Here is a 25,731-nt window from a genome sequence, read left to right on the forward strand (position 1 = left end):
AGACAGGCTACAGACAGACAAACCCAGAAGTACCTTTTGATTCAAAAAGAGAGAGTATTTTTTCTCAGGATATAAATGCTGAAAGACAGTTTCTGTGGCTCTGCAGGTTGCAGAAATCCAGAGCTTGAAGAAAGCCACTTCCAGGAGTACAACAAAAAGCATCTCTTCTTCCTCCATGGATAAGCAAATAGATTACAGAGAGGGGAGACAGCAAAGGCTCCCATAGCTCAAGCCAGAGTCAGTCTTTCCCTGTGATCTTTGGTATTTGTGGGTAAATGTACACCAGCCATTATTGAACCCCTGGTGCCCATTGTGACTATGTGCAGCACACTCTTTGTTTTAACCAGGAAGAAACCAGACAAAGAAAAGTAGAGGACCCAAGCCATGGGTGTCAGCAGGCTGTCGGCCTTCATGCTCACTTTAATTTGGACAACAATGATCTGAAACTTAACTGTGGACTGGACATTCTGATTTCCCCTGTAAGACAAGCATATAATGTGCTTGCTAATTTTATTCCACTCACAAAAGAACAAGTGAAACTAATGTGAATTATTTAACTTGTTTACAGTCATTAGAAAGGACGACCATGCCAGACCAGGAGTTTCTGACTCTCCTCTGTGCTGTTACTACTGCACAGTATTGCTTTGAGCTCATTTAGACACTGGTTCCTGACAATGAGAACAAGAAGTTAAGCATAACCCAAGCTTCCTTCAGAAGAAGTAAGGAAGGGAGAGAATCACTGTTCTGTGTTCTGTAATGGATAGTACCCATTTATGGAGAAGCAGCTCACTTCCTTAGGAATCTCAGCATAGAGAAGATGCAGGTGAACATTTGTGGATGAGACAGCAGAATGACTGAGGTTCTTATAAAAGAACCAAGCAAACAAAATGATTCAACAACAGCAAATGTTAATATCTCACAGAAAGAACAGCCCTCCAGACAGAATTATTTTGCATACTTGCAAGGAATAAAATGAGGCCAACTGAGAGCACCCATAAGAAAATAAATTGCCCCTCTAAATATTAAAGAATTTCCTACATGCTGAGCTGTGCAGAGACTCATAGGGCTGTGTGTGGGTGAGTGACCCAGCCCTGTACATGTAGGTACTCATGGACTATTCTAAATCAGACAGTGTAGATAGAATGACAGTCTCGAGCATGTGGAATGACTTTGAGAACTGAATAAAGCTTTGGTGGGAAATGGACCTGTTCTATGTGTTATACTATTTAGCAACACCCCTTGTTCCTACCTACTAGATGCCAGCATCACCACTATTTCCAATGTCTATCAACATGGCCAAAGCCTGTTGTCCCACTAATATATGAGAGGGATTTCACTAGCCTGTCCAACTCTGACTAAACAATAGTCTCCCGTTTTGTTCCTTTTAGCAGTTTTCTCTTTGCTGTTAAGAAAAGTGAAAAAATAAATAAATAAAAACATCTACCCAAATCAAGAATGCTTCAAAGCCTGATATCCATCTTATAAGGTACTGAAATTAGGAAAATACAGAGATTTGTCCCACGTGTCTTAGTGGAAGAATGCGGGCTTAAGCTGCTATATTTCACATGTTTTTGTATAACTCATTTCCTGTATCAGGCTATCCATTAACTGCTCTTCTACTGGCAAGAAAATCTAATTTACAACATTCACTGTGATATGTCTTTCAAACTTCTAGAAGACCTTGTCAGACAATAATTTCTGTGCTTAAGTTTATTATTGATGGCATGGATGGTTCTACAACCAACTAGACATGTGTATTGTGGAGCGATGTGGTGGAAGTTTATGAAGCCATGAGTTAGAGGGGCCTCAGATTGAGTGCTTGCTAGAGAGGTGATGATAGAGATCTCAGATCGCATGGGGAGTTGTGAGAACAATGGAAGCAGGGACTTTGATGCTGAGGGGAGGTGGGCTTCCTTTAGTATCCACCATCACAGAGGAAACATCATCCCAAAGATTCTTATCAAGAAAGAGACAGGTGTGTGTGTGTGTGTGTGTGTGTGTGTGTGTGTGTGTGTGTGTGTGTGTGTGTATGCGCACGCGCGCACACTCAAGTCATTCTCAAGGAAGAAATGCATGCTGTTGAGCCCAGACACTATGTCAGGAACATGGACATTCCTAGCAGCCCAGGGACCAGGTCTTATCAGCTACAGTTAATGCATGTAGTTAATACATGTAATACTTCTCAATGACTCAACATTACCAGATCTCTTGACATCTTAGCAGAGATTCCTTCAGAGTCACAATGACTCAGTTTCCCTTATTGTGAGAACCCTCAAGAAAGTCCTAAAGAGAGGGAATCTGAACTCCAAGGAAGGGGTGGGGGAGATCCCAATTCTGCCACTATTAGCCCCTCTTCTGGCACTCTTAGTCCCTGCCCCCCAGTTCCTGTTCTCCCAAAGGAAAGGAGAAGCAGTCGTTAAAGGATTTAAAGAAACAAGATGTGAGCACTGACTGCTACAGAGAATAGTCAGTGTGTGCTAGCATCCTTCTAATAGGATGTACAGGAAAGGAATGTCATCTCTTTGTCCTCTCAAACCAAAGCAGGAGTTCTGAAGGGTAATTGCCTTGTGCACCTTAGAAATGTGGGTGTATAGTTCTGGTGCCTGATGCATCCTGCAGAGTCTCTCTGGATAATAGCTGCATTTGACTAGCTTGGACAGCAAAGCAACTGTGCAGAATAGCTCCCACAATTTTAGGAAGGGAATTAAAATAACTTTGCACAGCTCCCATGGACTACATGTGGATTCTCTGGAGAGGAAGGATCTGCCACAAATACCTTCCTAGAAGCCATGAATGACCACAAGAGGCTTGACTTTATTAGGGGACTTTAAGAATGGGGCAGAGTTGGGGTGGATGTGTGCTGAATGGTCATACCATCAAGTAACTCACAAGAACCCTGATGATGACTGAGCATTTACCCTAGAAAGGACACTGCTTGCCAGCATTCAAATGTGATTTCCTGGCCCTTACCATATCTCCTTTCTCGTTGTGCCTGATCTATAAGCCACCGAGGTAGGGGCAAAGCAAGCTAAAGAAGAAGTACAAAGCCCTCTGCAATCCCCTTTTGGATGTTGAGAACATCCTATACTAAAAGGGCCCAAATGAATGGAAAGAAACCTTAAATGAAATGAGAGCTTTGAAGTTTTGATGTCACAATTTTTAATACCCCAGAGAAGGATAGATTATCTAATTCCTGAAAGAATATAAAAAAGGCTTAAGAGGCAAATAGCCCAGGCCAGGGTAGAGGGAAAAGGCCACCACAGAACAAACTTGAAGGAAGCAATTAAGAAAAGGAAAAGAATGGCTCCTTGCTTATTTCCTCAGCAAGTTTTACATAAATAGATTTCAGTTCACAGAGAGTTGAAGAACAATAGCAGATGTTCAGTATGAGCACATGGAAGACCAAGAAGAATGATTTGAAGGGAGTTTTGATCTAGTACATGGAGGCATTACTCTAAAACCCCCAAATCAGTACCACATAGGGAAAAATGTTTTAAGTAGAAGATAACCATTAATAAGGCAAGAAGCCAGCAATTGTCTGTTTGCAGAATCTGAGCAGCCTGGCTCCTATGAGTGAGCTCTTCCAGGCTCTGGCAGACATGCTGTGATGGCAAACATGTCCGTATACTTGACAGCATCTGGAATCAGCTAAAACCCAAGGTGCTGGGCACTCCTCCTGTGAGCGATTTTCTTGATAAGTTGATTTGAAGTAGGAAGACCCAGCTTAAATCTGGGCAGCACCTTCTGGTGGCAGCTCCATAAAGGGACACGGAAGAAGGAAACTTTGCTTTTTGCCTACTTGCTCATTCTCTTGCTGGCAAGGCTATCTATTCTGTTCCTGCATCATTCTTTCACTGGTAATCACAACAACTTCTTCCAACTGCTTTAGGATTCTAATGTAAACTGAAAAGCAGCATCTCTCCAGGAGTCCCCCCAGGCCTTTATCACCAGACTGGGACTGCAGAGACATTCAGCTTCGTGGACTGAGCCACTACTGGATTCTTGGCCACTGTAGCATGAGTCAGCTATTGTTGAATTATCTGAACCACACCATATAAGCCAATCTAATACATCTTATGCATGTGTGCATGTGTGCGTGTGTGCGTGTGCGTGTGCGTGTGCGTGTGCGTGTGCGTGTGCGTGTGTGTGTGTGTGTGTGTGTGTGTGTGTGTGTGTGTGTGTGTGTGTGTGTGTGTGTGTGTGTATCATGTTATCAGTCCTGTTCCTTAGAAATCCTTGACTAATACAATGTCTATCCCATGTTCCTGGAAAATTGGGACTACTGAGGGACATTACAGATTACTAGTAACTAGCCATTCCAGAGAAATTAAGAGGATTCTACCTTTGAGTAATCCCTAAGAATGAGGAAAGGGTAGCAGGGAAAAAACACACTACACAGACCAAGGATGTCCATGACACTCACTGCTGCTCACTATCCGTAAAGTGCAGGTCCACCTTGAGCTGAAACTCGACCTCGCTCAGTGCATCTTCTACCTGAAAGACAAAGACCAAGAGAGTTCAGAAGTCAATTAGTAATCCAACTGGGACATTTAGCTGACTGTTTCTCAAAGCAGAGAAACAGAATCTCACTATAAAGTGCCACTGATGTGTAGCAAGAATGAGACATCAAGTTCTGCATAAGCAGACTATTAGAATAGGGATATTAGATAGAAAATAGAAGCAAAGGATTCGTACAGCCAGCTTGGTTAAAGGATATCTTTAACCATTATTAAACAAGCATCCTTGTAATGCTTAATCTTCATTGTCAAGTTGATAAAATATAAAATCACTTCAGAGATAAGTCTCCAGGCACATCTATGAGGGGCTGTTGAGCCTCTGAGCATGCATATGAATGATAGTCCTGGTTAGGTTAAATGAGGTGGGAAGACCCATCTTAAGTGTTAGACAGGACTTGGCTAGATATCCTGAACTACATGGAAGAGCAGGCTGAGCATTTGCATGTACTGATTGCTCTGTGCTTTCAGTTTGTGGATGCAACATAAGCAGCTGCTGCAAGTTTCTGAAACCTTAACTTTTCCTGCCATGATGGGCTGTGTTTGAAATGTGAGCTGGGATCAACCCTTTCTCCCTTAAGTTGTTCTTGTCAGCTTATTTTTATCATAGAAACTGGAAAATAAATGTTAAGCATTTAAGTATTTTAAGTCTCATTTTCAAATGAATTTAATATGAATTCCAGGCATGTGTAAAAGACATCCCTGGGAAGGATAGTGGAGTGAACTATTAGTGGAAAAAAATGTGTACACAGATGCATGAAGTTTCCACTTACACTCAGATATCCCCATATGACTCACTTCACCATCCACATGTTAAGGGGAGGAAGCTGGCAATCCGGGAGCTTAAGTGATTAATTTTCAAAGTGACTCAAGCTCCTTCAATTTTATCTTGAGATTCTATGCTAAGTCTCAAACTCTCCTTCCTTCAATGTTTGGGTTTCATCCATGTTTGTGCTGATCTTTGCATTTTAAAAAAGGCAATAAGACAGTTCTTTTCACATGTACCCTCAAAATGGTGTCCCTGGGTCTCCTTTCTCAAATGTATGGGAAAATTGTGTGCTATGCAGCAGTCTGTATTATCTGTACTCTGTGGATTCATTCAGTGTCAGCACTGTCCCTATACCACAGGGCTTAGACCCCTGTCTGCTCCCTAGCTGGCTGAAACCCTCCTCTGCAACTCAGAGTTAGCCACCTCTTTTCCCTCTTCACATTTAGTACTTCTGATTACCATAGCTTGTTCTGAGCTCCTACATTGGAAACCCAGAAGGCAAATCTCATCTCCAGGCAGGTTTTGTTTAGTCCCCATAGTATTTTTAAAAAAACATTTTGAACAAGTTGCAAATGCAAGAAATTCAGGTGATTTCACATTCATATTTGTATTGTGGGTTTATAGCTTCCGGGGGGGGGGGGGGGAAAGCAAAACATCCCTTGGATCTGGCAAGGCAGGGCTGACATTTGTTAGCTCTGTTTGGATCAGGCAAATCCTGCAAACACTACCGGTTTACCACAATCACTGGCAGTGCTCTCCTGCTTGAGGCAAAACACCCTGGCTATTTTTTTTTGCCATATGTCCCTGCTAATTTCCTTGTTAAGGAATACGTTAGTCCTTAATCGTTGTGGACTCCAACTTGCAGGGATAGTGTCCTTCACAGAGGCAGTGTCAATGTATCATTGAGGAATAAAACTGTTCTCCCAAACTCACCTTTTTTGTCTTTTGTTTCTTTATAAAAATGCTCTCATCCTGCAGGGACAGACATCACCTATTCAAAGTCTTCTTTAGAAATAACTTCTTAGTTAAGTATAATTCAAGCAGAGACATGCAGATAGAATTTATCTTTGGGTCTTTGTGGTATTAAATTTTTTTTTAAAGAATACTAAAAATGCTAACATTTTGCTGAATTTAGGTGCTATAAATAACTTCTCTTATTTTTAGTTTTTCATAACCAAAAATCTAGCTTTGTATAGAACTAAAGGAGCATGGGCTCTCACTGCCAGTTACCTGGAAATAAGATGGGAAAAGTAAACCCATTAACCACTTTCTGAGCAAGCATTTGCCTGAATACTGAGAACTTCCTGTGAGCATTAGATTTAGTGGCTGCAATTCTCTGGGAATCAAGACTAGACTGATTCTGATTATGACTTTCCCTAGTTCCTTGTTAAACCTTACTTGCAAGATACCTACACATATATGTTTATAGAAGCCTACATATTATAGTTGCAAGATACCTACATACACATGTTTATAGGAACCTACTTATTACAGTTGCAAGACACCTAAACATGTTTATCACAGTGATTCTTCTCTTTTCCTCCAGGGCTCCTGTAGCCTGAAGGCTAAGTAGGCAGCTTCTAAAGTCAGAATGCATGAATGCAAATCCTGAATCTAGTTGTTTTCCATTCACAACATGAGAGTAAAATACTTCTACTTACTCTATAACATTAGAGTGAACTAAAGAAAGTGTACAAAAAGGGTTGACCAATTTCAAATAATGCAATTCCTTATGGTTGTTGTTTTTTCTACTTTACTACTGAGCTTGAACAACCAGAGGATTCCCCTTCTCCCACCACATCTACATGGTGGTCCTATATGCTCTTTGGAAAAACACATCTTAGACTCCATATTTAAACCACAGCTTTACCACACCTTCGTGGTGTGATGGAGACAAGTCACAGCTCTAAATCTCTGCATCCTTATACATCAAAGGGGGTTGAGAAAGCCCTTCACCATACTGCAATGACTCAATGAGATATTACAAAGCACTCAGCAAAAAGCCCAGTGGAATTAATCTGACAAATATGAGATGTTACTGGTGATAAGATCAGTGGGTGGTTAATACAACTAGACCCAGTTCCTATTACTATTCAATAGAAGTTTTGCTTCTTTCAACTACATTGGACTATCATTGGTGTCTCCAAGAGCATGGCACAATTTATTTATTTATTTATTTATTTATTCATTCATTCATTCATTTATTTATTTATTCATTCATTCATTCATTTATTTATTCATTTATTTTATAGCCGTCTGAACTTTCCCCTTCCCCTTCTCCTCCCATTCCCTCCTTTCTCTCTGTCCCTTCCCCAATCTACTCCTTTTGTTTCTGTTCAGAAAGGGGCAGGCCTCCCATGAGTGTCAACAAAGCATAGCATATCAAGTTGCAGTAAGATTATGCATCTCCCCTTGTATTAAGGCTGGACAAGGCAACCCAGTATGAGGAATAGGTTCCCAAGAGCCAGCCAAAGCATTAAGGACAGCCCCTATTCCCATTGTTAGGAGTTCCACAAAGACCAAGCTACCCAATTATCACATATATGTAGAGGGTCTAGGTTGTTTACCTCCAGGCTTCCTGGTTGTTGAATTAGATTCTATGAGTTCTTATAAGACAGGTTAGTTGTTTCTGTGGGTTTTCTTGTGATGTCCTTGTTCAACTATGTTCATAGCAACTTTATTCATAATAGCCAGGATCTGGAAACTACCTAGATGCCCCCAAGTGAAGAATGGATAAAAAAAAAAAAAGGTAGTACATTTACACAATGGAGTATTACTCAGCTGTTAAAAAATGACATCAGAACCTAGATGCCCTTCAACTGAAGAATGGATAAAGAAAATATGGTACATATACACAATGGAGTACTACTCAGCAGAGAAAAACAATGACATCATGAGGTTTGCAGGCAAATGGATGGATCTAGAAAAAATCATCCTGAGTGAGGTAACCCAGACTCAGAAGTACAAACATGGCATGTACTCACTCATAGGAGGATACTAGATGTAAAACAAAGATGACTAGACTGCTACACAACTTCAGGGAGGGTACCTAGAAAACAGGACCCTAGGAAACACCCAGAGATCACCCAATGACAGAGAAATGGATGAGATCTACATGAACAACCTGGACAACAGTGGGAGTAATGGAGGGCAAGATTTGAGGGAAAGAAAGCTTAGGGGAGCAGGAGATCCCAGCTGGATCAAGAACAGAAAGGGAGAAAAAGGAATAACAGACCATGATAAATGATGACCACATGAGAACAGGAATAGGCAGAGTGCTGGAGAGGTCCCCAGAAATCCACAATGATATATCTTCTGTAGACTGCTGGCAATGGTAAAGAGAAAGCCTGATCTGACCTAGTCTGGTGATCAGATGGCCAAACACCCTAACAGTCGTGCTGGAACTCTCATCCAATAACTGATGGAAGTGGATGCAGAGATCTTCAGCCAGGCCCCAGGTGGAGCTCCAGGTGTCCAATTGTCAAGAAAGAGGAGGGGCTGTAAGAGTGTGAATTGTTGAGACCAAGACTGGAAAAAGCACAGGGACAAATAGCCAAATGAATGGAAGCACATGAATTATGAACCAAAGGCTGTGGAGCCCCCAGCTGGATCAGGCCCTCTGGATAAGTGAGACAATTAAATAGCTTGAACTGTTTGGGAGGCATCCAGGCTGTGGGACTGGGACCTGTCCTTAGTGAATGAGCTGGCTGCTTGGAACCTTGGGCTTACACAGGGACACTTTGCTCAGTCTGGAAGGAGGTGACTGGACCTGCCTGTAATGAATCCACCAGGTTTAATTGAATTCCCAGGGGAGTCTTGGCCCTAGAGGAGATAGGAATAGAGGGGAGGGGCTGGGGGGAAGGTTGGGTTTGGGGCGGGAGAGGGGAGGACAGGGGAACCCATGGCTGATGTGTAAAATTAAAACACAAATATAATAATAAAAAATAATGATAAAAAATAAAATAAAATTGAAAAGGAAGGAAAAAGATGACATCAGAAAATTTGAAGGCAAATGAATGAACTAGGTAAAACTCATCCAGAATGAGGTAACCCAGACTGAGAAAGACAAACATGGCATGTACTCACAAGTGGATATTAGCTGTAAAGTGAAGGATAACCATGCCAGAATCCGTAAACCCAAAGAGACAAGGGAACAAGAAGTTCACAAGAGGAGATGCATGGATCTCCTGGGAAGGGGAAATATAGGAGATCTCAAGTGTACTGGGGACAGGTGGCGATGGGAACTTAAGGATCAGGTTGGGGGGTCCAGGGAAGAGGAGAGTACTGAAAGAGATGACTAGAGGAGGGGGATTTTAGGGTCGGATAGAAATCCGATGCAAGGGAAATTCCCATGACCCTACAAGGATGAACACAGCTAAGACTCCTAGTAACAGTAGATACATAACCTGAACTGGCCATCCCCTGTGATCCAATTATTATCAGAGAGCCTTCACTCAGCAACTGATGGAAACAGATGCAGAGACCCACAGCCAAACATTACCTGAGCTTGGGGAATTCTGTTGAAGAGAGGAAGAAGAATTGTAGGAGCCAGAGGGGCAAGGCCTACTCTTATAGTCCATTTCTACAGACTGTCTTATCTACATGGAGTCCTCCATCTCCTGGGTATAACTGAACTCTGCTCTCTAGGCTACCTTTGGCTGTCATGTGGCTTGACCATTGACACCCTCTGTGTTTATTATCTTCTCTGTCTCATTCTGCTGTTCCTCCCTCTTACTAGTCTATATATTTTTAAGTCTGCCTAAATCTTCTATGTCACTACAGCATATATGAATAAAATACCCACAGGGCCTCCACAGCGACTCCTTGTCTGTATTTATTTTAAAACATCCCATCAGATTCCTTGGCTTCTAGTTAGTTCTCTTCGTAATTGGTTCTCATCCATGGCCTCATTGCCGAGACTGAATCTTCTCTTCTATAATGTGCTTGTTGCTCACTAACTGAGCTACCAGGCTCTTGAAGACAAGGGGCCTTGAAACCTTCTTCACTTCTATGTCTTCTCCAATGACCTAACAGAGCTTAAAAAGAACAGATAATTGGAGCCAGGTGGTGGTGGCGCATGCCTTTAATCCCTGCACTCAGGAGGCAGAGGCAGGTGGATCTCTGTGAGTTTGAGGCCAGCCTGGGCTACGGAGTGAGTTCTAGGAAAGGTGCAAAGCTATACAGAGAAACCCTGTCTTGAAAAAAACCAAAAAAAAAAAAAAAAGAACAGATAATTAAACCATTAATTCATGGACAGTAAGCCTGAGCAGAAGTACACTTGAGCAAGTGAGGAGTGACTATCTGTGACCACGGTTTCATGGAATGAGCAGGCATGAGAATGAAGAAGAAAAACACATCTGAAGCAGATGAATATCTGAACCATAAATTCTTACCAGATCTCAGAATTAATCAGTAGCTTCTCCTTCACTCACCCTGAATCCAACAATGAGAGGGAATGGTTATTCAGGAAAGACAACCTCTGTGTCTGGCAGGAGAGCAAGACTTACCCTCTCACCATCTAAGAGCAAATGAGTCCGGAAGAGCATGGCATCATTTATGGGAACTTCTTCATTCCTGTATAAGATCTGGAAGATTCGACTATGCACAGCACTCTCATGGACACAGGCTGAATGCAGGCTGCTGCTCTCTGCAAACAAGAAGGAAATCAATAAGGAGGCCATGAACTTTGGAACAATCCTGAAAATACAATCCCATCAAGTGTCTTGCTGGTCTTGAGGAATATTGTGATTCCAACCTGAATTACAGTTTCCAAAGCTTAAGATCACAAATGAATGAGCACCTACCATGGGAATGGTTTTGTTCACTGGAGTAAACTGTCTCTCAAGAGAACCTTGTTCAGTGTCTTATAAGCCACATGACTTTAGCAAAGTCATTCTTGCTGTGAGTAGTATTCCTATCTGGAAGTTAGTACCTGAAAAATTCCTCACCTGTTCACATGGCAATACTATGAGTCCTTTCACCACCATCCAGGAAACAAAGAGTATGATGAATAAACTAGAGAAGACAGCTTTCTTTCTACAAAGACTTCCTAGTGCTCATAGCATCCATCCCCCCTGCAAATGCTGCTAAATAGTATGTGATCTGAGGAATGTTCTGTCTAGAATTTCAGGCAAATATCACATTCTAATTGTACTGCTGAGAAGCACTCTAATGAACCATGTTATATTGGAGCTTCAGTGTGTTCTATTTCATAATCACTAAACAACATTTCAATGCCAAGTTTAATTCAAGTAGACAATAATGTTAAGAGATCTAGCTGCATCCATTCCCCAGGGTCTTCATGTGTGTCAAATAGGTACATGCCTATAAATACTACCACACAAATTTTAGGGTGAAAAAGCGTGTAATTATTTAAAGATAAATAATGTTAAAGTTTATCCAAGGAAACGATTACTTATTCATAATAGTATCTATAATACATACTTAATAGCTTCCAAAGCCCTTTAAATGTGTTTCTCTTAGTCCCCAAGAAAAATTCTAGAATAAGTATGCTATAGACTAATGCCATAAAACCAGAGAACAGTGCCTTAGCATTTCCTTATTGGCAATTGGATATTTGTGTTTACCCCAAATTCACAAGTTAAACAGTAAACTGGTAGTGGTCCTTGGGAGGTGACAAGGTTGTAAATGGCCTGGTAGGAGTGATGACAAGTGTCCCTCAGCCTGGATATCCAACAGTTGTAAAAAATGGACCACCAAGAACCTCAAGATTGAATGAGAATTGTCACCCAAAGGCTCTGGCTTTTGGATATGTGATCCAGTTAGTGGCACTGTTGGGGGGGGGGGGCTTAGAATGCATGGCCTTGCTGGAGGAAGTATGTCACTGGAATCAGTATTTGAAAGTGAAAACCTCACCCAGGTGGATCTCTGTGAGTTTGAGGCCAGCCTGGTCTACAAAGTGAGTTCCAGGACAGCCTCCAAAGCTACAGAGAAACCCTGTCTCAAAAAACAAACAAACAAACAAAAACAAACAACAAACAACAACAACAAAAACCAACCTCACCTACATTCAGTTTTTTCTCTCTCTCTTTACTTTGAAGTTGTGGTTAAGGGTGTGAGCTCTTAGATTCCTGCTCCAGCTACCATGCCTGATGCTTGCTGTCATGCTGTCCCCAGCATTATGATGGAATCTAACCTTCTGGGAGTGTAAGTCAAAATATATTCACTTTTCTATAAGTTGTCTTGATAGTGATGTTTTATCATAGCAAAGGAAAAGTAACCAATACAGCTTGATTGGAAAAAAAAAAAAGAGAGCTTACACAATGAAAGAAATTTGATCACATAGCAAATCAAAATCACTCATGGTGTCTGAGTCCCTAGGAAATAAAGACCAAGAGCATTGGCATAACATTTCAATGTACAGTAGCATTTAAGCACACACTTATGTAGCTAGGAAGCAGAGACCATCCTAAACCCTACATTGCCTGCAGGGCCACTAAGACCTGCCTGCTCTAATTTGTTTATCATCACAAGGAAATAAAATCACAGTCCTAATCCAGCTCCATGGAGACCTGTTGGATTCAAGTTGACCTGGCTTTTAAATAGAATCTCCCCTGTGTGCAGATTTCTCTGTTTTTATTGCCTGCACTGCCCTCTTTTCTTCTTCCTTCCCTTGTCAGAGCCTGGTTGATCTATAAGTCAGACCAACAATGTGCAAGAGGATGGATGAAGGTCAGAGCGGCATGAACTGTCTACTGCCAGGAGGGACAGCTGGCAAAGAATCACCATCGGTTTCCTTTTTGGGGAAGTGACATCATCTCTTATAACAGCAGCTTTTCCTTTGAAAAATGGCATCTCCACACTGATCAAGTGGAAGTATCATGGATATAAAGAAAATCCAACAGACCAGGATCCTATGACCTGGCACATACAGGGGCTGCAGTATACAAGGTGATAGCATTTTAGCTGTGCTGAGAACTGGCTTTCTTGGTAGTTTCTGGTAAATGCCATGAAATTAGGCCGGTCTCTAAGGACAAATGTCCTCTGATTTAGATCAGATTGGCAGACTAGGTTACAGGGTACCATTTATCATCACTGAAGAGCCCAAAGCCCCACAATACCCTGCTCATCCCAAGACAGGGCACTTAGCAGGTTGTATGGGACTCTGTGTCATTTTCCATCATCACCAAACAAGGGATTGTATGTTCCCTCTCCTTCAGTGAGGGCAGTCCATGCGTGGATATCCCAACCTTTCTCCCTCAAGATGTCAAGAAGACATCCTAAAGGGAACACATTTTCTTCTCAGCAAAGCCACTTACTTAAATAGTTTACCCTGGATGCTATGTTCTTTTTGTGCAGGTTTCCACATTAGACTAGAGGGACCAATTCACATCATCTGTACCTCTTCTTCCTCTCATTAACAGGCACAAACACCTCAGAAATGGGAAAAATATATGGTCTGTATCCTTCATGGTGCACAGTGGTCAGACCAGGTTATAAAGGTCTATAATCCCAGCTACTCAGGAGGTGTAAGCAGGACAGTTATATGCCTCCCTGAACTATAGAACAAGTTCAAGACCAGTCTGGGTAACTTGGTTCAATGTGATCTCGAAGCAAAAAATTGAAAAAGGACTAGAGAATTGTCAGAGGTGTAGAAAAGTGACCTGGTCGGTGTAAGGTTTCAAGCCATGATACCACCAAATGAACAAAGAAAAAAAAGTAATGCACATGTTAAAGAGTGGTCCTCTCTTTATCTTTTGGGTGGATTAATGAAAACTGATATTCATCACACATGGAGCCTACCCTGAGAGGTCTATAAGAGGATGTACACTCAAATCTTTGCAATATGTCTGCTTCTCCATGTCAGGAATAACGTTGTGTATGAGGAGGGTACGGGCTTTAATTAATAAGAGGAAAGGAGAAAGGAAGGATCTAAAAGAGGAAGAAGATAGTGGGGGAAAGAAGGTGGCTGAGGGGAAAGCGAACAGGGCAGAGAAAAGTACAGAGGTTCCCACTGTACACAAAATTCATCTCCACAGCTGTTTCTGGATTCAGATCAAAGGGTAAGAGGACAAAGTTTTATGTCTTTTTTTTTTTTTTTTTTTTTTTTTTTTGGTTTTTTGAGACACAGTTCCTCTGTGTAGCTTTGCACCTTTCCTGGATCTCGCTCTGTAGACCAGGTTGGCCTCGAACTCACAAAGATCTGCCTGCCTCTGCCTCCCGAGTGCTGGCATTAAAGGCATGTGCCACCACTGCCCTGTCAAAGTGTTATATCTCAATATTTCTCTTTCCCCCTAAAATGAGTCAGATGAATACTTATCATTTCTACAGAGCTCTTAATGTTGAAAATTCAGTTGATGCTCTTCCTCTGCTCCCCCTCCCCCCCACACACATAACATAGGCTCTGTGAGCATAGATGACAAGCTGGAACTGCTGATCTTTCTACAGAACCCAATGCGAACAGCACCCTCATTAATCACTGACATGGACCAGATAAAATATTGTGAATCCACCTCTGAGTTTTCTTGAACTCAGTCCACACCCTGTGAGAAAGTTTTCTCCAACACCATTAAAAAGCACATTGGAAAAGCCCCATCTGAGTGTGAGTCCCCCCAGGACCACCTGGATTTCAGAAGAAAGGCTTCTCTTACTGAGGGTCTTATTTAGTTATTTCTATATTCATCCCCAATACTTTTCTGGATGCCTGGCCTTGGACAGGTAAATAAATCTGAGCTCAAATAACGCAAGAAACTGTCCTTCCTAGTTTCCAGGAAATGGTGAATAAAGAAGGAAGTTTTTAACTGTAAAGTTCTCAAAACTCAGATTTCCAAGTAGGATGAAAGTAAGCTTAAAGATGACTGTACACTGTTCATTTTCTGCATGCTTCTAGGAAACATACAAAGCTGCTTTGAAACCAAATGATTATTTTTGTTCTAACAATTCAAGGAAGAGGCAAAGCAAAGTCATGTTGAAAAATAAATTCAAAATGTGATTCACATGTTGCTGGCTGGTGGGATTGGGGCATATACTTCACTGGTATAAATGTTATGGTTGTCATTAAAGTAGCTTTAACCTGGATCGGAAATTCCTGAGGAACAAGGAGGTTTTGTTGTTGATTGTTTGGTTGGTTGGTTGGTTGGTTTTTCCTTATTTTTCTTTCTATGTGTGTGAAATTGGGGGGCGGGGCACATCAGAAAAGACAAATTTTCCTATCCAAAGAGATATCCACATACTCTTTGGAACAAAGGGGCAACTTGGTGACCAAAATAAAGGTAAGTGAAGAAAGTAAAGGCCAAAATGAGAACTTTCTATGAGGTTCAGGCCCTCCTGGGTAATACTGGTTTTACTGCACTATGACTTGTTTCTGTGTGACAGGAAGGTTGAACTCTGTTGATCCACAGCTGAATATGTGAAGGTGTTTCAATGTGTTTGGTGCAATGATTACATATTACCACATACTGGACAGCTACTAGTGAGTAGGAATTTGTTGGCTCCAGAGTTCTGGAGAGTCACGGGGTCTCTCTCTGGCAAAGACCTCCTTGCTGTTTTATCCCCATGACAAAAGTGACAATAACTTGCCCTTTTGTGGTGGTAACTATCATACCCTCAGGTATAGTCTTAGCTCTTACCTTCTAAGTCCCACTTCACATCACTCTTATGATAACTGAGGTTTATTGCCAGTTTGGGAAATGACAAACATTCAAAGCACAGTCTATCTACAGAGTTATAAACTAGGAGCTTACAGCAGCATCTCCAGAGATCTAAACAGATCTTGGACCAGCAAGGAGCTCTCCACTAAGTCATGAGGATCGTCATGAGCTCTAAGGATCCTCACTTCTATAGATCTAGCTGCCAACCTAATGCATAGCAGTGAGGAGCTGATCAGATCCAGAATCTGGCAAGGGAGCCAGCATAAACCCAGGGCTTTCCAGACAATTGGAGATGGGGAAAAGCGCTTCCTGCTAACAAGGAGTTCATAACAAGTATCCATCTGCAATACTGAAGCAGTGTAATTTTGTGGGTGTTTTCAATCTGTGAAGCAAATCTCATTGACGACACATCGATAAAACGTCATTTTTACTGCAATTCCAATGACTATTGGCTATCTTTTGTTGTTTTCCATTTAAAGTACTCGACTGTAGATGGGATGGATGCTGATTATTTTTGCATTTATAGGTGTAGGTATAAGTTTATGACTCTCACAGAACCCAGATTAATATATTTTATGACTTTTAATAAACTAGATCTACTCATGCATGCTTTAAACAGATACTACTGACCCATATACACCAGATCGAAGCAGAAAACTGGGATTCAACAATGTACAACATTGTAGGGTTCAAGGCCAGCATGGTCTACAAAAGCGAGTTCCAGGAAAGGCGCAAAGCTACACAGAAAAACCCTGTCTTGAAAAAACAAAACAAACAACAACAACAACAACAAAAAACCAAACATTGTAGGGTTCCTTGTGATGTGTGTCTGTTTTACACAACCATCTGTTGATTAAAGAATGAGACCTTTGATTCAACCCAGTCGACCTTTTCCCCCTAAATAATGCCTCATTGTCTGTGATGTTGCATTATTTGCAACATCTCACAAAGGGTAATTGAAAACTGTTAAGGTGATATTTTATGTACACTAAATTGAGTTGGAAAGTAGATATTTTTACTAACTATGGTTTACAAAACCACTTCTATAATATGTTATAAATAGGAGACAAATTTAATTTTTTCCACAAACTCTGTCTTCCTTCCTTTTTCTTTCTTTTATGATGGCGCAGTGCTTACTTGATATACACAGTACTCTCAGCAATCATTTCTCTTTTTATTAATTTATAATTGGACAGTTTTATAAATGATACTTTCTGGCCACATTCATCCCTCTTTTATCCTCCTACCATTGCTATCAACCTCTCTCCCTCCTCCCACCAAGTCTCCATCCCACTTTTATGTCTTATAGGTTTTGCTTTGGGACAAACAGGGCTGACCTGTATGGACATGGGTGTGAACCTGTCCATGACACATGGGTGACTCATCACTGGTTGCATCATGGAAGACAATGACTTCCATTAGCTCAGTTTGATGGGTGGGCATTCCCATGATATTCTTACTGTTTATCACTGGATGTTTACAGGTTCTAGAACATTGCTAGGAGCTAGCATTGGATTGGCCATCCATATTCCAGATATTTTGCATGCTTTACACATATCACTTCTATGTCACCTTGATGATATGAGCTTTCATTTTATTCATGAGGAAACTTGTGAACATATAGTTTGCTATATACTCAATGTCAAACTGAACAAAAGCCAACATGCTCCAGATTGTGTTCTTTTGTTGTTGTTGTTTCAAATTTTTCTATTTCTTGACATTTACCTGATCATCTACTACTCAGCTACCAAACCATATTGGTAATATGTTAGATTTTATTTTCTTGATGGTGAGAATATAATGGAAGGGGATACTCTCCAACATTCTGTATGATGATTTCTAACTTCTCTCTCTCATATTTCACTTCTCTTGATCTTTTTCACCAATTTTGTTTTATCAGAGATCTAGAATCATGGATGAGTAGGCTCTGGGTACTAGAGTCACTGAATTCTACACATGCTCAGTCAATAATTCCATCAGTTACTAATGAGAACAAGGCTGGAGGAGGACAACTTGGCAAAGCCATCCCACATTAATGGGATTCTCGTCAGTATCATAGTTCTAATGTTGGGGATTTCTCACCTGTAACTTACTCTTCAAGAAAACTCAAGTTAGAAAGCAGGTTCTATATCTGACACAAATTCATACTTACAAGAGGGCAACTAAACTCAAGAGCCAAATTAAAACACCATTTAAGTGTCTGGCAATAAGCAAGAGCTGTTGCTGCAATTTGCTAGGTAGTGTTCTCCTATCAACACTGAGTGGGTTTAATTACTTAATTATAAGCCACAATGACCTGCCTATTAGATTGAGCCCAGTCAGTCCAGCACTTGATAACTCTTTATTGGTCAATAATTTGCGCTGCTCTATACTCACAAAGGCAAAAGCCTAGCATGAAGCCTGCAGCACACTCTAGTCCTCCAACAGCCCACCAGCTGGGCCTTCCTCCAGATTAGTCCCCACTGCTGAGCCATCTCAAGTACTTCAATTTGCATTTCAGTATCTGAGTCCAGTGAACCATCTTGTACCTATGTTTTTTGTTTTTCTTTTTTTAAGAACAAAAGGCAGATTTGAGTTGGAAAATGTGGGTTTGCTCTTAGCATTGGAATCTATACAGTGTGTACTCACACACAAAGCATCTTCCAGTCTGAACCTCAGTTTTCTTAGCTGTGAGCTGGGACTGGGAGAGCACCACCATCTCAGGGTGGGTCATTGAAAGTGCTTGATGTGGGGTGTAACAAATGATGGGTAGCCAAAGTGGTGAACAGACATACTATTAGATGAAAAAATGGCAACAAATGTGGCTATAACAGGATCAAGTACAGAATTTTACCAATAGAAGTCTCATGGCAGAAAGGGGGTAGAGGGTAGAAGAGATCTTCAGTTGTGTTTTATATTGGAAAGGAAGAAGACTAGATGCACAGTGGGCATTGCTTGGATGCTCTGTGATTACACCTGAAGGACTATAGAGAAAACTTTTAAATCTCTCATCTTTCATTCCTTCACAAGCAAAAATAGCACTAACAATATTTGATCTCTCTACCACCATGGTCAGTTCACACCCTCCATCATTCTCAAATGGAAGTATCTAAGTTCATGCCACCTCTCGCCTGTCACTCTTGACTTCTCCAGACCCCCTTGACTTCTTCAACATCCTCTTGCTTCAGTGTGCCAAACTCTAGCTCTTTGACTCGTTTATTTTTACTTCATAAACTGTACTCTCTTCTCTGGGGAATTTGAGCTGGCTCCAAGAGTTAATACATTTTTATTTATGAGGCAGCAATTGTAGCCCCCACATCTTTCTGAATGAGTATGATGTTTTATGCCCTTAACCTTTATGCCAAAGATCAAGCATACGCTTATTGTGTCCAAGACAGCCCCTCCCATTGTGTTTTATCATATCCTCCTGAGCTAGATGTCAGATGGAGCAGCTAGCTTGCTGATGCAGTCAGTCTCTGTTTCCAGCTAAGTTGTCATACTGACCTACAGTCCACATCAATGCATGGTCCCTTGCACACAATAGCATAGACATGAACTATGCCTAAAACCATAGCATGGGACTCTCTGAGAAAGGCATAACTACAATTCCACATTCTAATCCTGAATACATGCACACAGACAAAAGCACACACACACACACACACGCACACACACACACACACACACACACACACACACACACACACAGGCAAACACACACATAGACACATTCCCTTTAATAAATCATCAGGAAACTCAGCAAAATGTGAAACGAAGAGCCTGCTTATGTGATTTGGGCCTTCCCAGACCATCTGCCACAGCCATATGCTTCCCAAGGAGAACTAAGTTTAGCTGCAATTGCAGCTAATCAAACTTTTGTAAGTGCCGCAGTGTCCCTGCCTGATGATGAGTGTTCTCGGAAGCACAGCGCAGCTCTCTAGCTCATGGTGACTTTGGCCTAGGTCACAGAGTACAGCAGAGAATCATGGGTTGTTACACAAAGAGTTGGAGTCCCCCCAGCCACTGCTGAAAACAGGAAGGATCAGGATCGGGTGGCTATTTTGCTTGTGTCTTCTACAGAGGCAGAATATCCAGCTGGCAGGACAGCCTCAGCTCAAGGGTCTGAGCAAGCTTGAACTGCCCAGAAAATTATCAGCACCCAACAGGTTTCCTAGAGTGGCAGAGCATAGTCCTGCCCAACCTAAGCCTTGGATGAGCTGCCCATCAGTGCCTTCACCTGGACTCCCCTACAGTTCTTCAGATTTCCTCTGCTGCCCCTCCCGCTTGAGAATTAGTGCACATACCTAGCTCTGATGTACAGTGCTGAGTGCAGAAACGATGATTAAAAGAAATAGCATTACATAAGGTAGTTAAACATAATGTGTGCCAGGCATGGCAGTGAACGGGGTCCTATATAGACTAATCAGTAAGCTGGGCAAAAATCCTTTATGAGCTGTGAGGAATCTGAAGGCCTGGGGAAGAGACCAACATATTTGGCCAAATTAGAAAGAGATACAGAAAGTGCTGGGCATCAATTATTACACTTGTTCCTACCTGCTGTCATTACCCTTAAAATAAGCAAGGTATTTTCAAGCCAAGGCTGTTTAGCCTCGCTGCTCCAGGCCTGCACATGTGGCTTTATCTTCTCAACTTTTCATGTTGTCTTCCTAAATTACAAAGTGGTCTGAGCTCCTTGACCTTCAGGACACTGGAGGGGTCTACAGAATTTATTCATTCGCAACACTTGCACAGAGGTACCAAATGCCACAGATTTGCTATGTCATTGCTCTGAATGTAGACTTTGGAGTTACTCTAGGGTCAGATATCATCTCTCTGATTTATTGATGCCCTCAGGCTTTCTTGTCAGTTGACATATCTCAGGGACCTGACATAGTGTGTGATGTAGATTCTGAGGTCACTTTACTCAGTCCTGCCCTTGGCTGAGCCAAACCATTAATTTTCCATTGGACATAGTGGGTATGGGGTAGAAGAATTTTCACTACCCATTCTGTACTCTCTGGGACCATTCCTGATCTGAACTCCAGGAATTCCTACCTTAGCCCAAAGAAGCTGTATAATAACACACACTCACTGTGCTCCCATGATGACAGAATTTGAGGGATCAGTGCAGGGTTTGGTGTCTTCCCATTCCTTTAACCTATTTCAAGCTGCAGGGCTTCCTGACATGCCTTATCCATCATGACCAACCCCCTGACACCATGATCCAGAGCAAATCATCCCCCACTTATGGTGTTTCTGTCATATATTAAAGTTGCAATGACACAAACACACTTGATGTTGTTGGACACCATGGCCACTGCTCCACTTGGTCCCTTGTAAGCTATTGTAGGCAAGGGTCAGGACACTGCCCACCCTTGCTGATATAGTTTGAAATATTCACCACATAAAAGCTTAATTCTCAGCTGCCTGTGTTACTTGAGTATGTAGAGCCCATCCAGATGAGACAGGTTGCTGGATATAGATTCCTGGAGTTTGTATTATACTTGGTTACTTCCTGTCCCTGGTTCTCTGTTTCCTTGTCTGCAATGATGTGACATCCTCCACCACCATGCTCCTTGCTGCTTCACCATGCTTCCCGTGACATGATGCACTAAAAGCCCTCTGGAACCATGAACCCAAATAAAGACTATTTCCCTTATGCTGTTTCTGTGAGGTCTTGTGTTATCACAGTTCAGCGTAACTAATGCACTTGCCTTAAATGTCCCCGAGCATCCCCAGAGCATGTCAGCCCTACCCACTATTGAGCTGACATATATATTTTCTTTACTCATCACACCTGGTCCTGGGACTGAGAAAGTGCACACTCCTAATGACTAAAAAGGTCCTGGGTGTTTTTCCCACCTTATTTTACATAAGAATTTCCCCTTCCTAGGCCAGGCCTTTTTCAATGATCTTTAAATGTACTCTCTCTGTATTTTCTCATCAGAAATAAAATACATAGTAAAGCCAAATCACTCCCCCTCCGCCCACTTTCTCATTTAGGAAATAGTAGCTGGCTACAAGGATATTCCCACTGGCTTTTCTTTTCAGTGTTACACACACTCCACAGTGCCCCCAAGACTAACTTCTGCCGCCTTCACCACTTAAATATGTTTCTGTCCAGTGTTTAGTGTCCTACAGCTTCCCAAATGGTCAAGGAATGTTCCAGTCCATACTGAACTGGTTTTGCAATCTTTCCTTGAGATACTCTCTAACCTTGATATTGAACTGCTTCACTGGTCCTCCTCTTCCAACACACACACACACACACACACACACACACACACACACACACACACACCTCAGGTAGCATTCCTCTGCCGCTTCATTAGTCATCCATCTGTAAGTTGGCAGATTTTCCCTAACAGTTGTGCATTTTTTCTCATTACCATATAATACCCCTTGGCTTGTGTTGATTGACTACTCTTCTGACCAGAATGCAAATTTTGTGATGAAAGGTGTTTCTGTTATGCATTCTCCAAATTGTTCATATACGTTGGAATACAGCACAAGGGAAATTAAATTTGACATGATATAATATAAGGGACTTCATACATGAAATAAATCTCAGACTCCAGATTCCAGGCTTCTTTGGAAAAGAGTAGAGCATGGGCCTTTACTCCAAAATGGCTATGTGTAAAATAATATTTATAAAATAACTAGTGTATGGCTTGGTATATACAGTTGTTCGATCAACAGAAATTTATTAGTGCTATTACTAATAGTCACTGAGCGAGTGTGTGAGTCAGCCACTGGCAAGTATCTCAGAAGACTGAAGCACAACACATTTACTTTAAGGGTGGTAAACCAAAGCATTCATTTCCAAGGCTCATGACTTATTGCACCCTGAACTTTGACAACAGCAACCTAAATTGTTTCAAGCCAGCGCCATCAATACTGGAACATGTGCTGAGGTTTCCGACGCAGCTTTAGTAAAAGGGAAGAGGTATATAAATGGAGTCTAGAGATTATCCTAAAACATTTGCAGACTTTAGTTATTCAGACTCCACGCCTTTACTGAAATCTAAGTCTGGGGTGATGCTGATTTCCCAGGCACTAAGTCCTGGCAACAAGGATCATTTCTGATCCCATAGGCCTTAGTCTATACAAAACAGATATTTTCTACAAAGAAAATAGTGAACATTTGCTCACTTAACAGGCTGTTAGCGTTACAAAATTAAAACTTAACAAAAATACATCACACTTAGAGAAATTTACCATCTAGAAAGGAAAATGAGTATTTCCCTGTGCTGTTTCGATTGAAACCTGACAGAGGTTTCAGAATATCTATAAACCTACAATCAAAGGAAAACACAAAAATAGAGCTGAGGTCTGGCTCCATTGGTAAACTGGTTGCTCAGCCAACATGTGGACCTGAGTCCAATCCTTGGTAACCATATAAAAGAGCCAGGAACAGTGATGCACAGCTGTAACCCCAGTGCAGGGAAGCTAGAGAAAGGAGGATCCCTGAAATTTACAAGCCAGCCTAGTCTAGCTGAATCAGCAAGCTCCAGGTTCACTGACAGAGTTTGTCTCCAAAAATAAAGTACCAAGTGATTGATGAAGACACCTGGCATTGGCACCTGCCCTCTACACATATATACACACTTACACACACACACACACACACACACACACACACACACACACACACGAGAGAGAGAGAGAGAGAGAGAGAGAGAGAGAGAGAGAGAGACAGACAGACAGACAGACAGACAGGCAGACAGACAGAGACAGAGAGAGAGACAGAGAGAGATCTCATTAACACGTTGTTGGAATCATGGTTCTTGACACCCTCAGTTAGGTTAGGGGTTTCGGGGAGTAGTATAGTATCAGGTGGAAAGAGAAAAATGAATTTTGCAAAAAAAGATACATGCTCACATTTTGAAAGATCTTTGCTATGTAGGTTTTATCCATACCACCTCTGATGGAGGAGAGAGGTATCCTCTGTTAGTCCATGTGAAGATGGTCTACTCAGAGAGCTTACTTTCAGCTCCCTCTGGCTGGTGACCAATGCATATTTCAGTCCTCAGCAGGTTAAAGTCTCTTGGGCAGTGAGACCAAATACATTCAGCAAGCTAAGAGCAAATATTTAGAATTTTCTGAGGCAAGGAAGTGAGCACGTGGACAACAGAGTTGGCCTGTGCTATTTCAAATGCTGCCCATGACTCCTGTAGAAAGTACTTGTGTAGGAAAATATGTCCAATGGAAAGGTAGCAACACAGGGCAGATTGAGTCAGTGAGTTGCTGCTGGGGTGGTGGCACTCATGGAGAGCCTCCAGGCTGCACCAAAGTAACTATGTCTCAAAACTATCCCAATGACAAGCAAACAAGTCTGAGCACAAATCAGGACATCCCTACTTCTTTGAACCTCAACTCTTCCAACTATCAAAGGAAATACTATGAGTTTCCAGCATCATGTTATTTACAAGAATTATTATGGGGATCAGAAACCCAGTCTTATCCAGTAGACAAAACTCTAGCATATTAAACTTAGAAGTTTAAAATGCACACAACAAAAATTACCTTAAAAAGTTCAAAGATAAACTAGAAGATATTTACTACATAATATGTCAAATAATGACTGTCAAAAATTAGTTTGGCAACAGGTAAGGGGAAGAAATCACATAATGTCCTAAAGAAAAAGAAGCAAGAGTGGAAATGAGAAGCCTCTCTGTCCATCATCAGTTCCTGTAGCTTGCACAAGCTGACTGCATGTACAACTTGTACAAATTGGTTTCTTTAGTGGAAGGGCCCCCAAAGTGTAGGCTGTACCCTCTCTATAGTGAGATTAAAGATACACACAGAACATATGCCAACAAGTTAGCGATGATTTCTTCGCTCAGATTTGAGTAGAAATCTAAGATAGCACTAATCTTTAATTTATTATATTCTGAAGGAGCATTCTGTTAAAGATAGCTTACCTGTCAGAATTAATGAACTGGCAAAGGGATGTAGCTGTGCTATAACTTTCAGAAAGTCCTCTTTTTAATTAATAAATTAATTTCTCAGCCTGATCACATTTTCCCTCCCTCCATCCTCTCCTCCTAATCTTCCCCCTACTCTGCCCTGTCCACTCCTTCTCCTTTCTTAGAGTGAAGCAGAAACCTGATCTTTCTAGTCCCTTGAACATTCTGGAGTTAATCCTTCCTTCTGTATTGTTCACACACACACATGTGCTCAAGCCCACATCTTCTACAATAGACTATCTTTGGGGGCCTACTATCATGTTCCTCTTATGTTATTTTAACATTAGTTAAGTTGCATCTCAACTGGGATGCTGAGCCACCCCATCCACAGCCACATGGCATGACTCCTATAGTTCTGCGCAAACCCAGGTACTCTGGAAGTTAGTCAGATGATTTCTCTAAAGGACAGCAAGAATTGGTTTATTGAATTTTTATAAAACATCTTCTATCACCTTTAGAGGCTGGAACGATGGTTCAGGGATTAAGAGCACTTGTTGCTCTCCCATACGACCTGAGTTTAGTTCCCATTACTCATGTAGGTGTTTCACAACAGCCTACACAAATGGAATACAGAAATAATAGAATCTAACCTAGCAGAGTCTGTATGTCATAAGCCTGCTGTTAATGTTATACTAAGTAGTAAGAAACCAAAAGCAATTCCTCTCATGCTAGGAATAAAACAAGAGTGTCCAGTCTTACCACTTCATCTGAACATAGTTCTGAAAGCCACAGCAAATAGGAAAAAGAAAAATAACAGACATTCCAAAATTGGTTTTCTGCAGAGGATGGCTGCATAAAATATATTTGATATTGAAAATGCAAAATCATATGTGAAGCTCCACAGCTCCAGAATGGTTACTGTAATGAATAGAAGCTCATTGAGATGTACA

The 25,731-nt window shown here is 41.5% G+C and overlaps 1 protein-coding gene across 4 annotated transcripts in view; it reads right to left on the reverse strand.

Annotated features, from left to right (window-relative positions):
* Window positions 1-25,731, reverse strand: part of Fam135b (family with sequence similarity 135 member B) — a 284,052-nt gene that overhangs the window by 87,946 nt on the left and 170,375 nt on the right. For all 4 annotated transcript variants that reach the window (XM_036207799.1, XM_036207798.1, XM_036207800.1 and 1 more), the window contains exons 4-5: window positions 10,791-10,930; window positions 4,424-4,494 (exon numbers count right to left, since the gene is read on the reverse strand). In XM_036207799.1, coding sequence (XP_036063692.1) covers window positions 4,424-4,494; window positions 10,791-10,930 — 211 coding nt within the window. The remainder of the gene's footprint in view (window positions 1-4,423; window positions 4,495-10,790; window positions 10,931-25,731) is intronic.

This window comes from Onychomys torridus, chromosome 16 (genome assembly GCF_903995425.1).
Source record: "Onychomys torridus chromosome 16, mOncTor1.1, whole genome shotgun sequence".
Taxonomy (NCBI): Eukaryota; Metazoa; Chordata; class Mammalia; order Rodentia; family Cricetidae; genus Onychomys; species Onychomys torridus.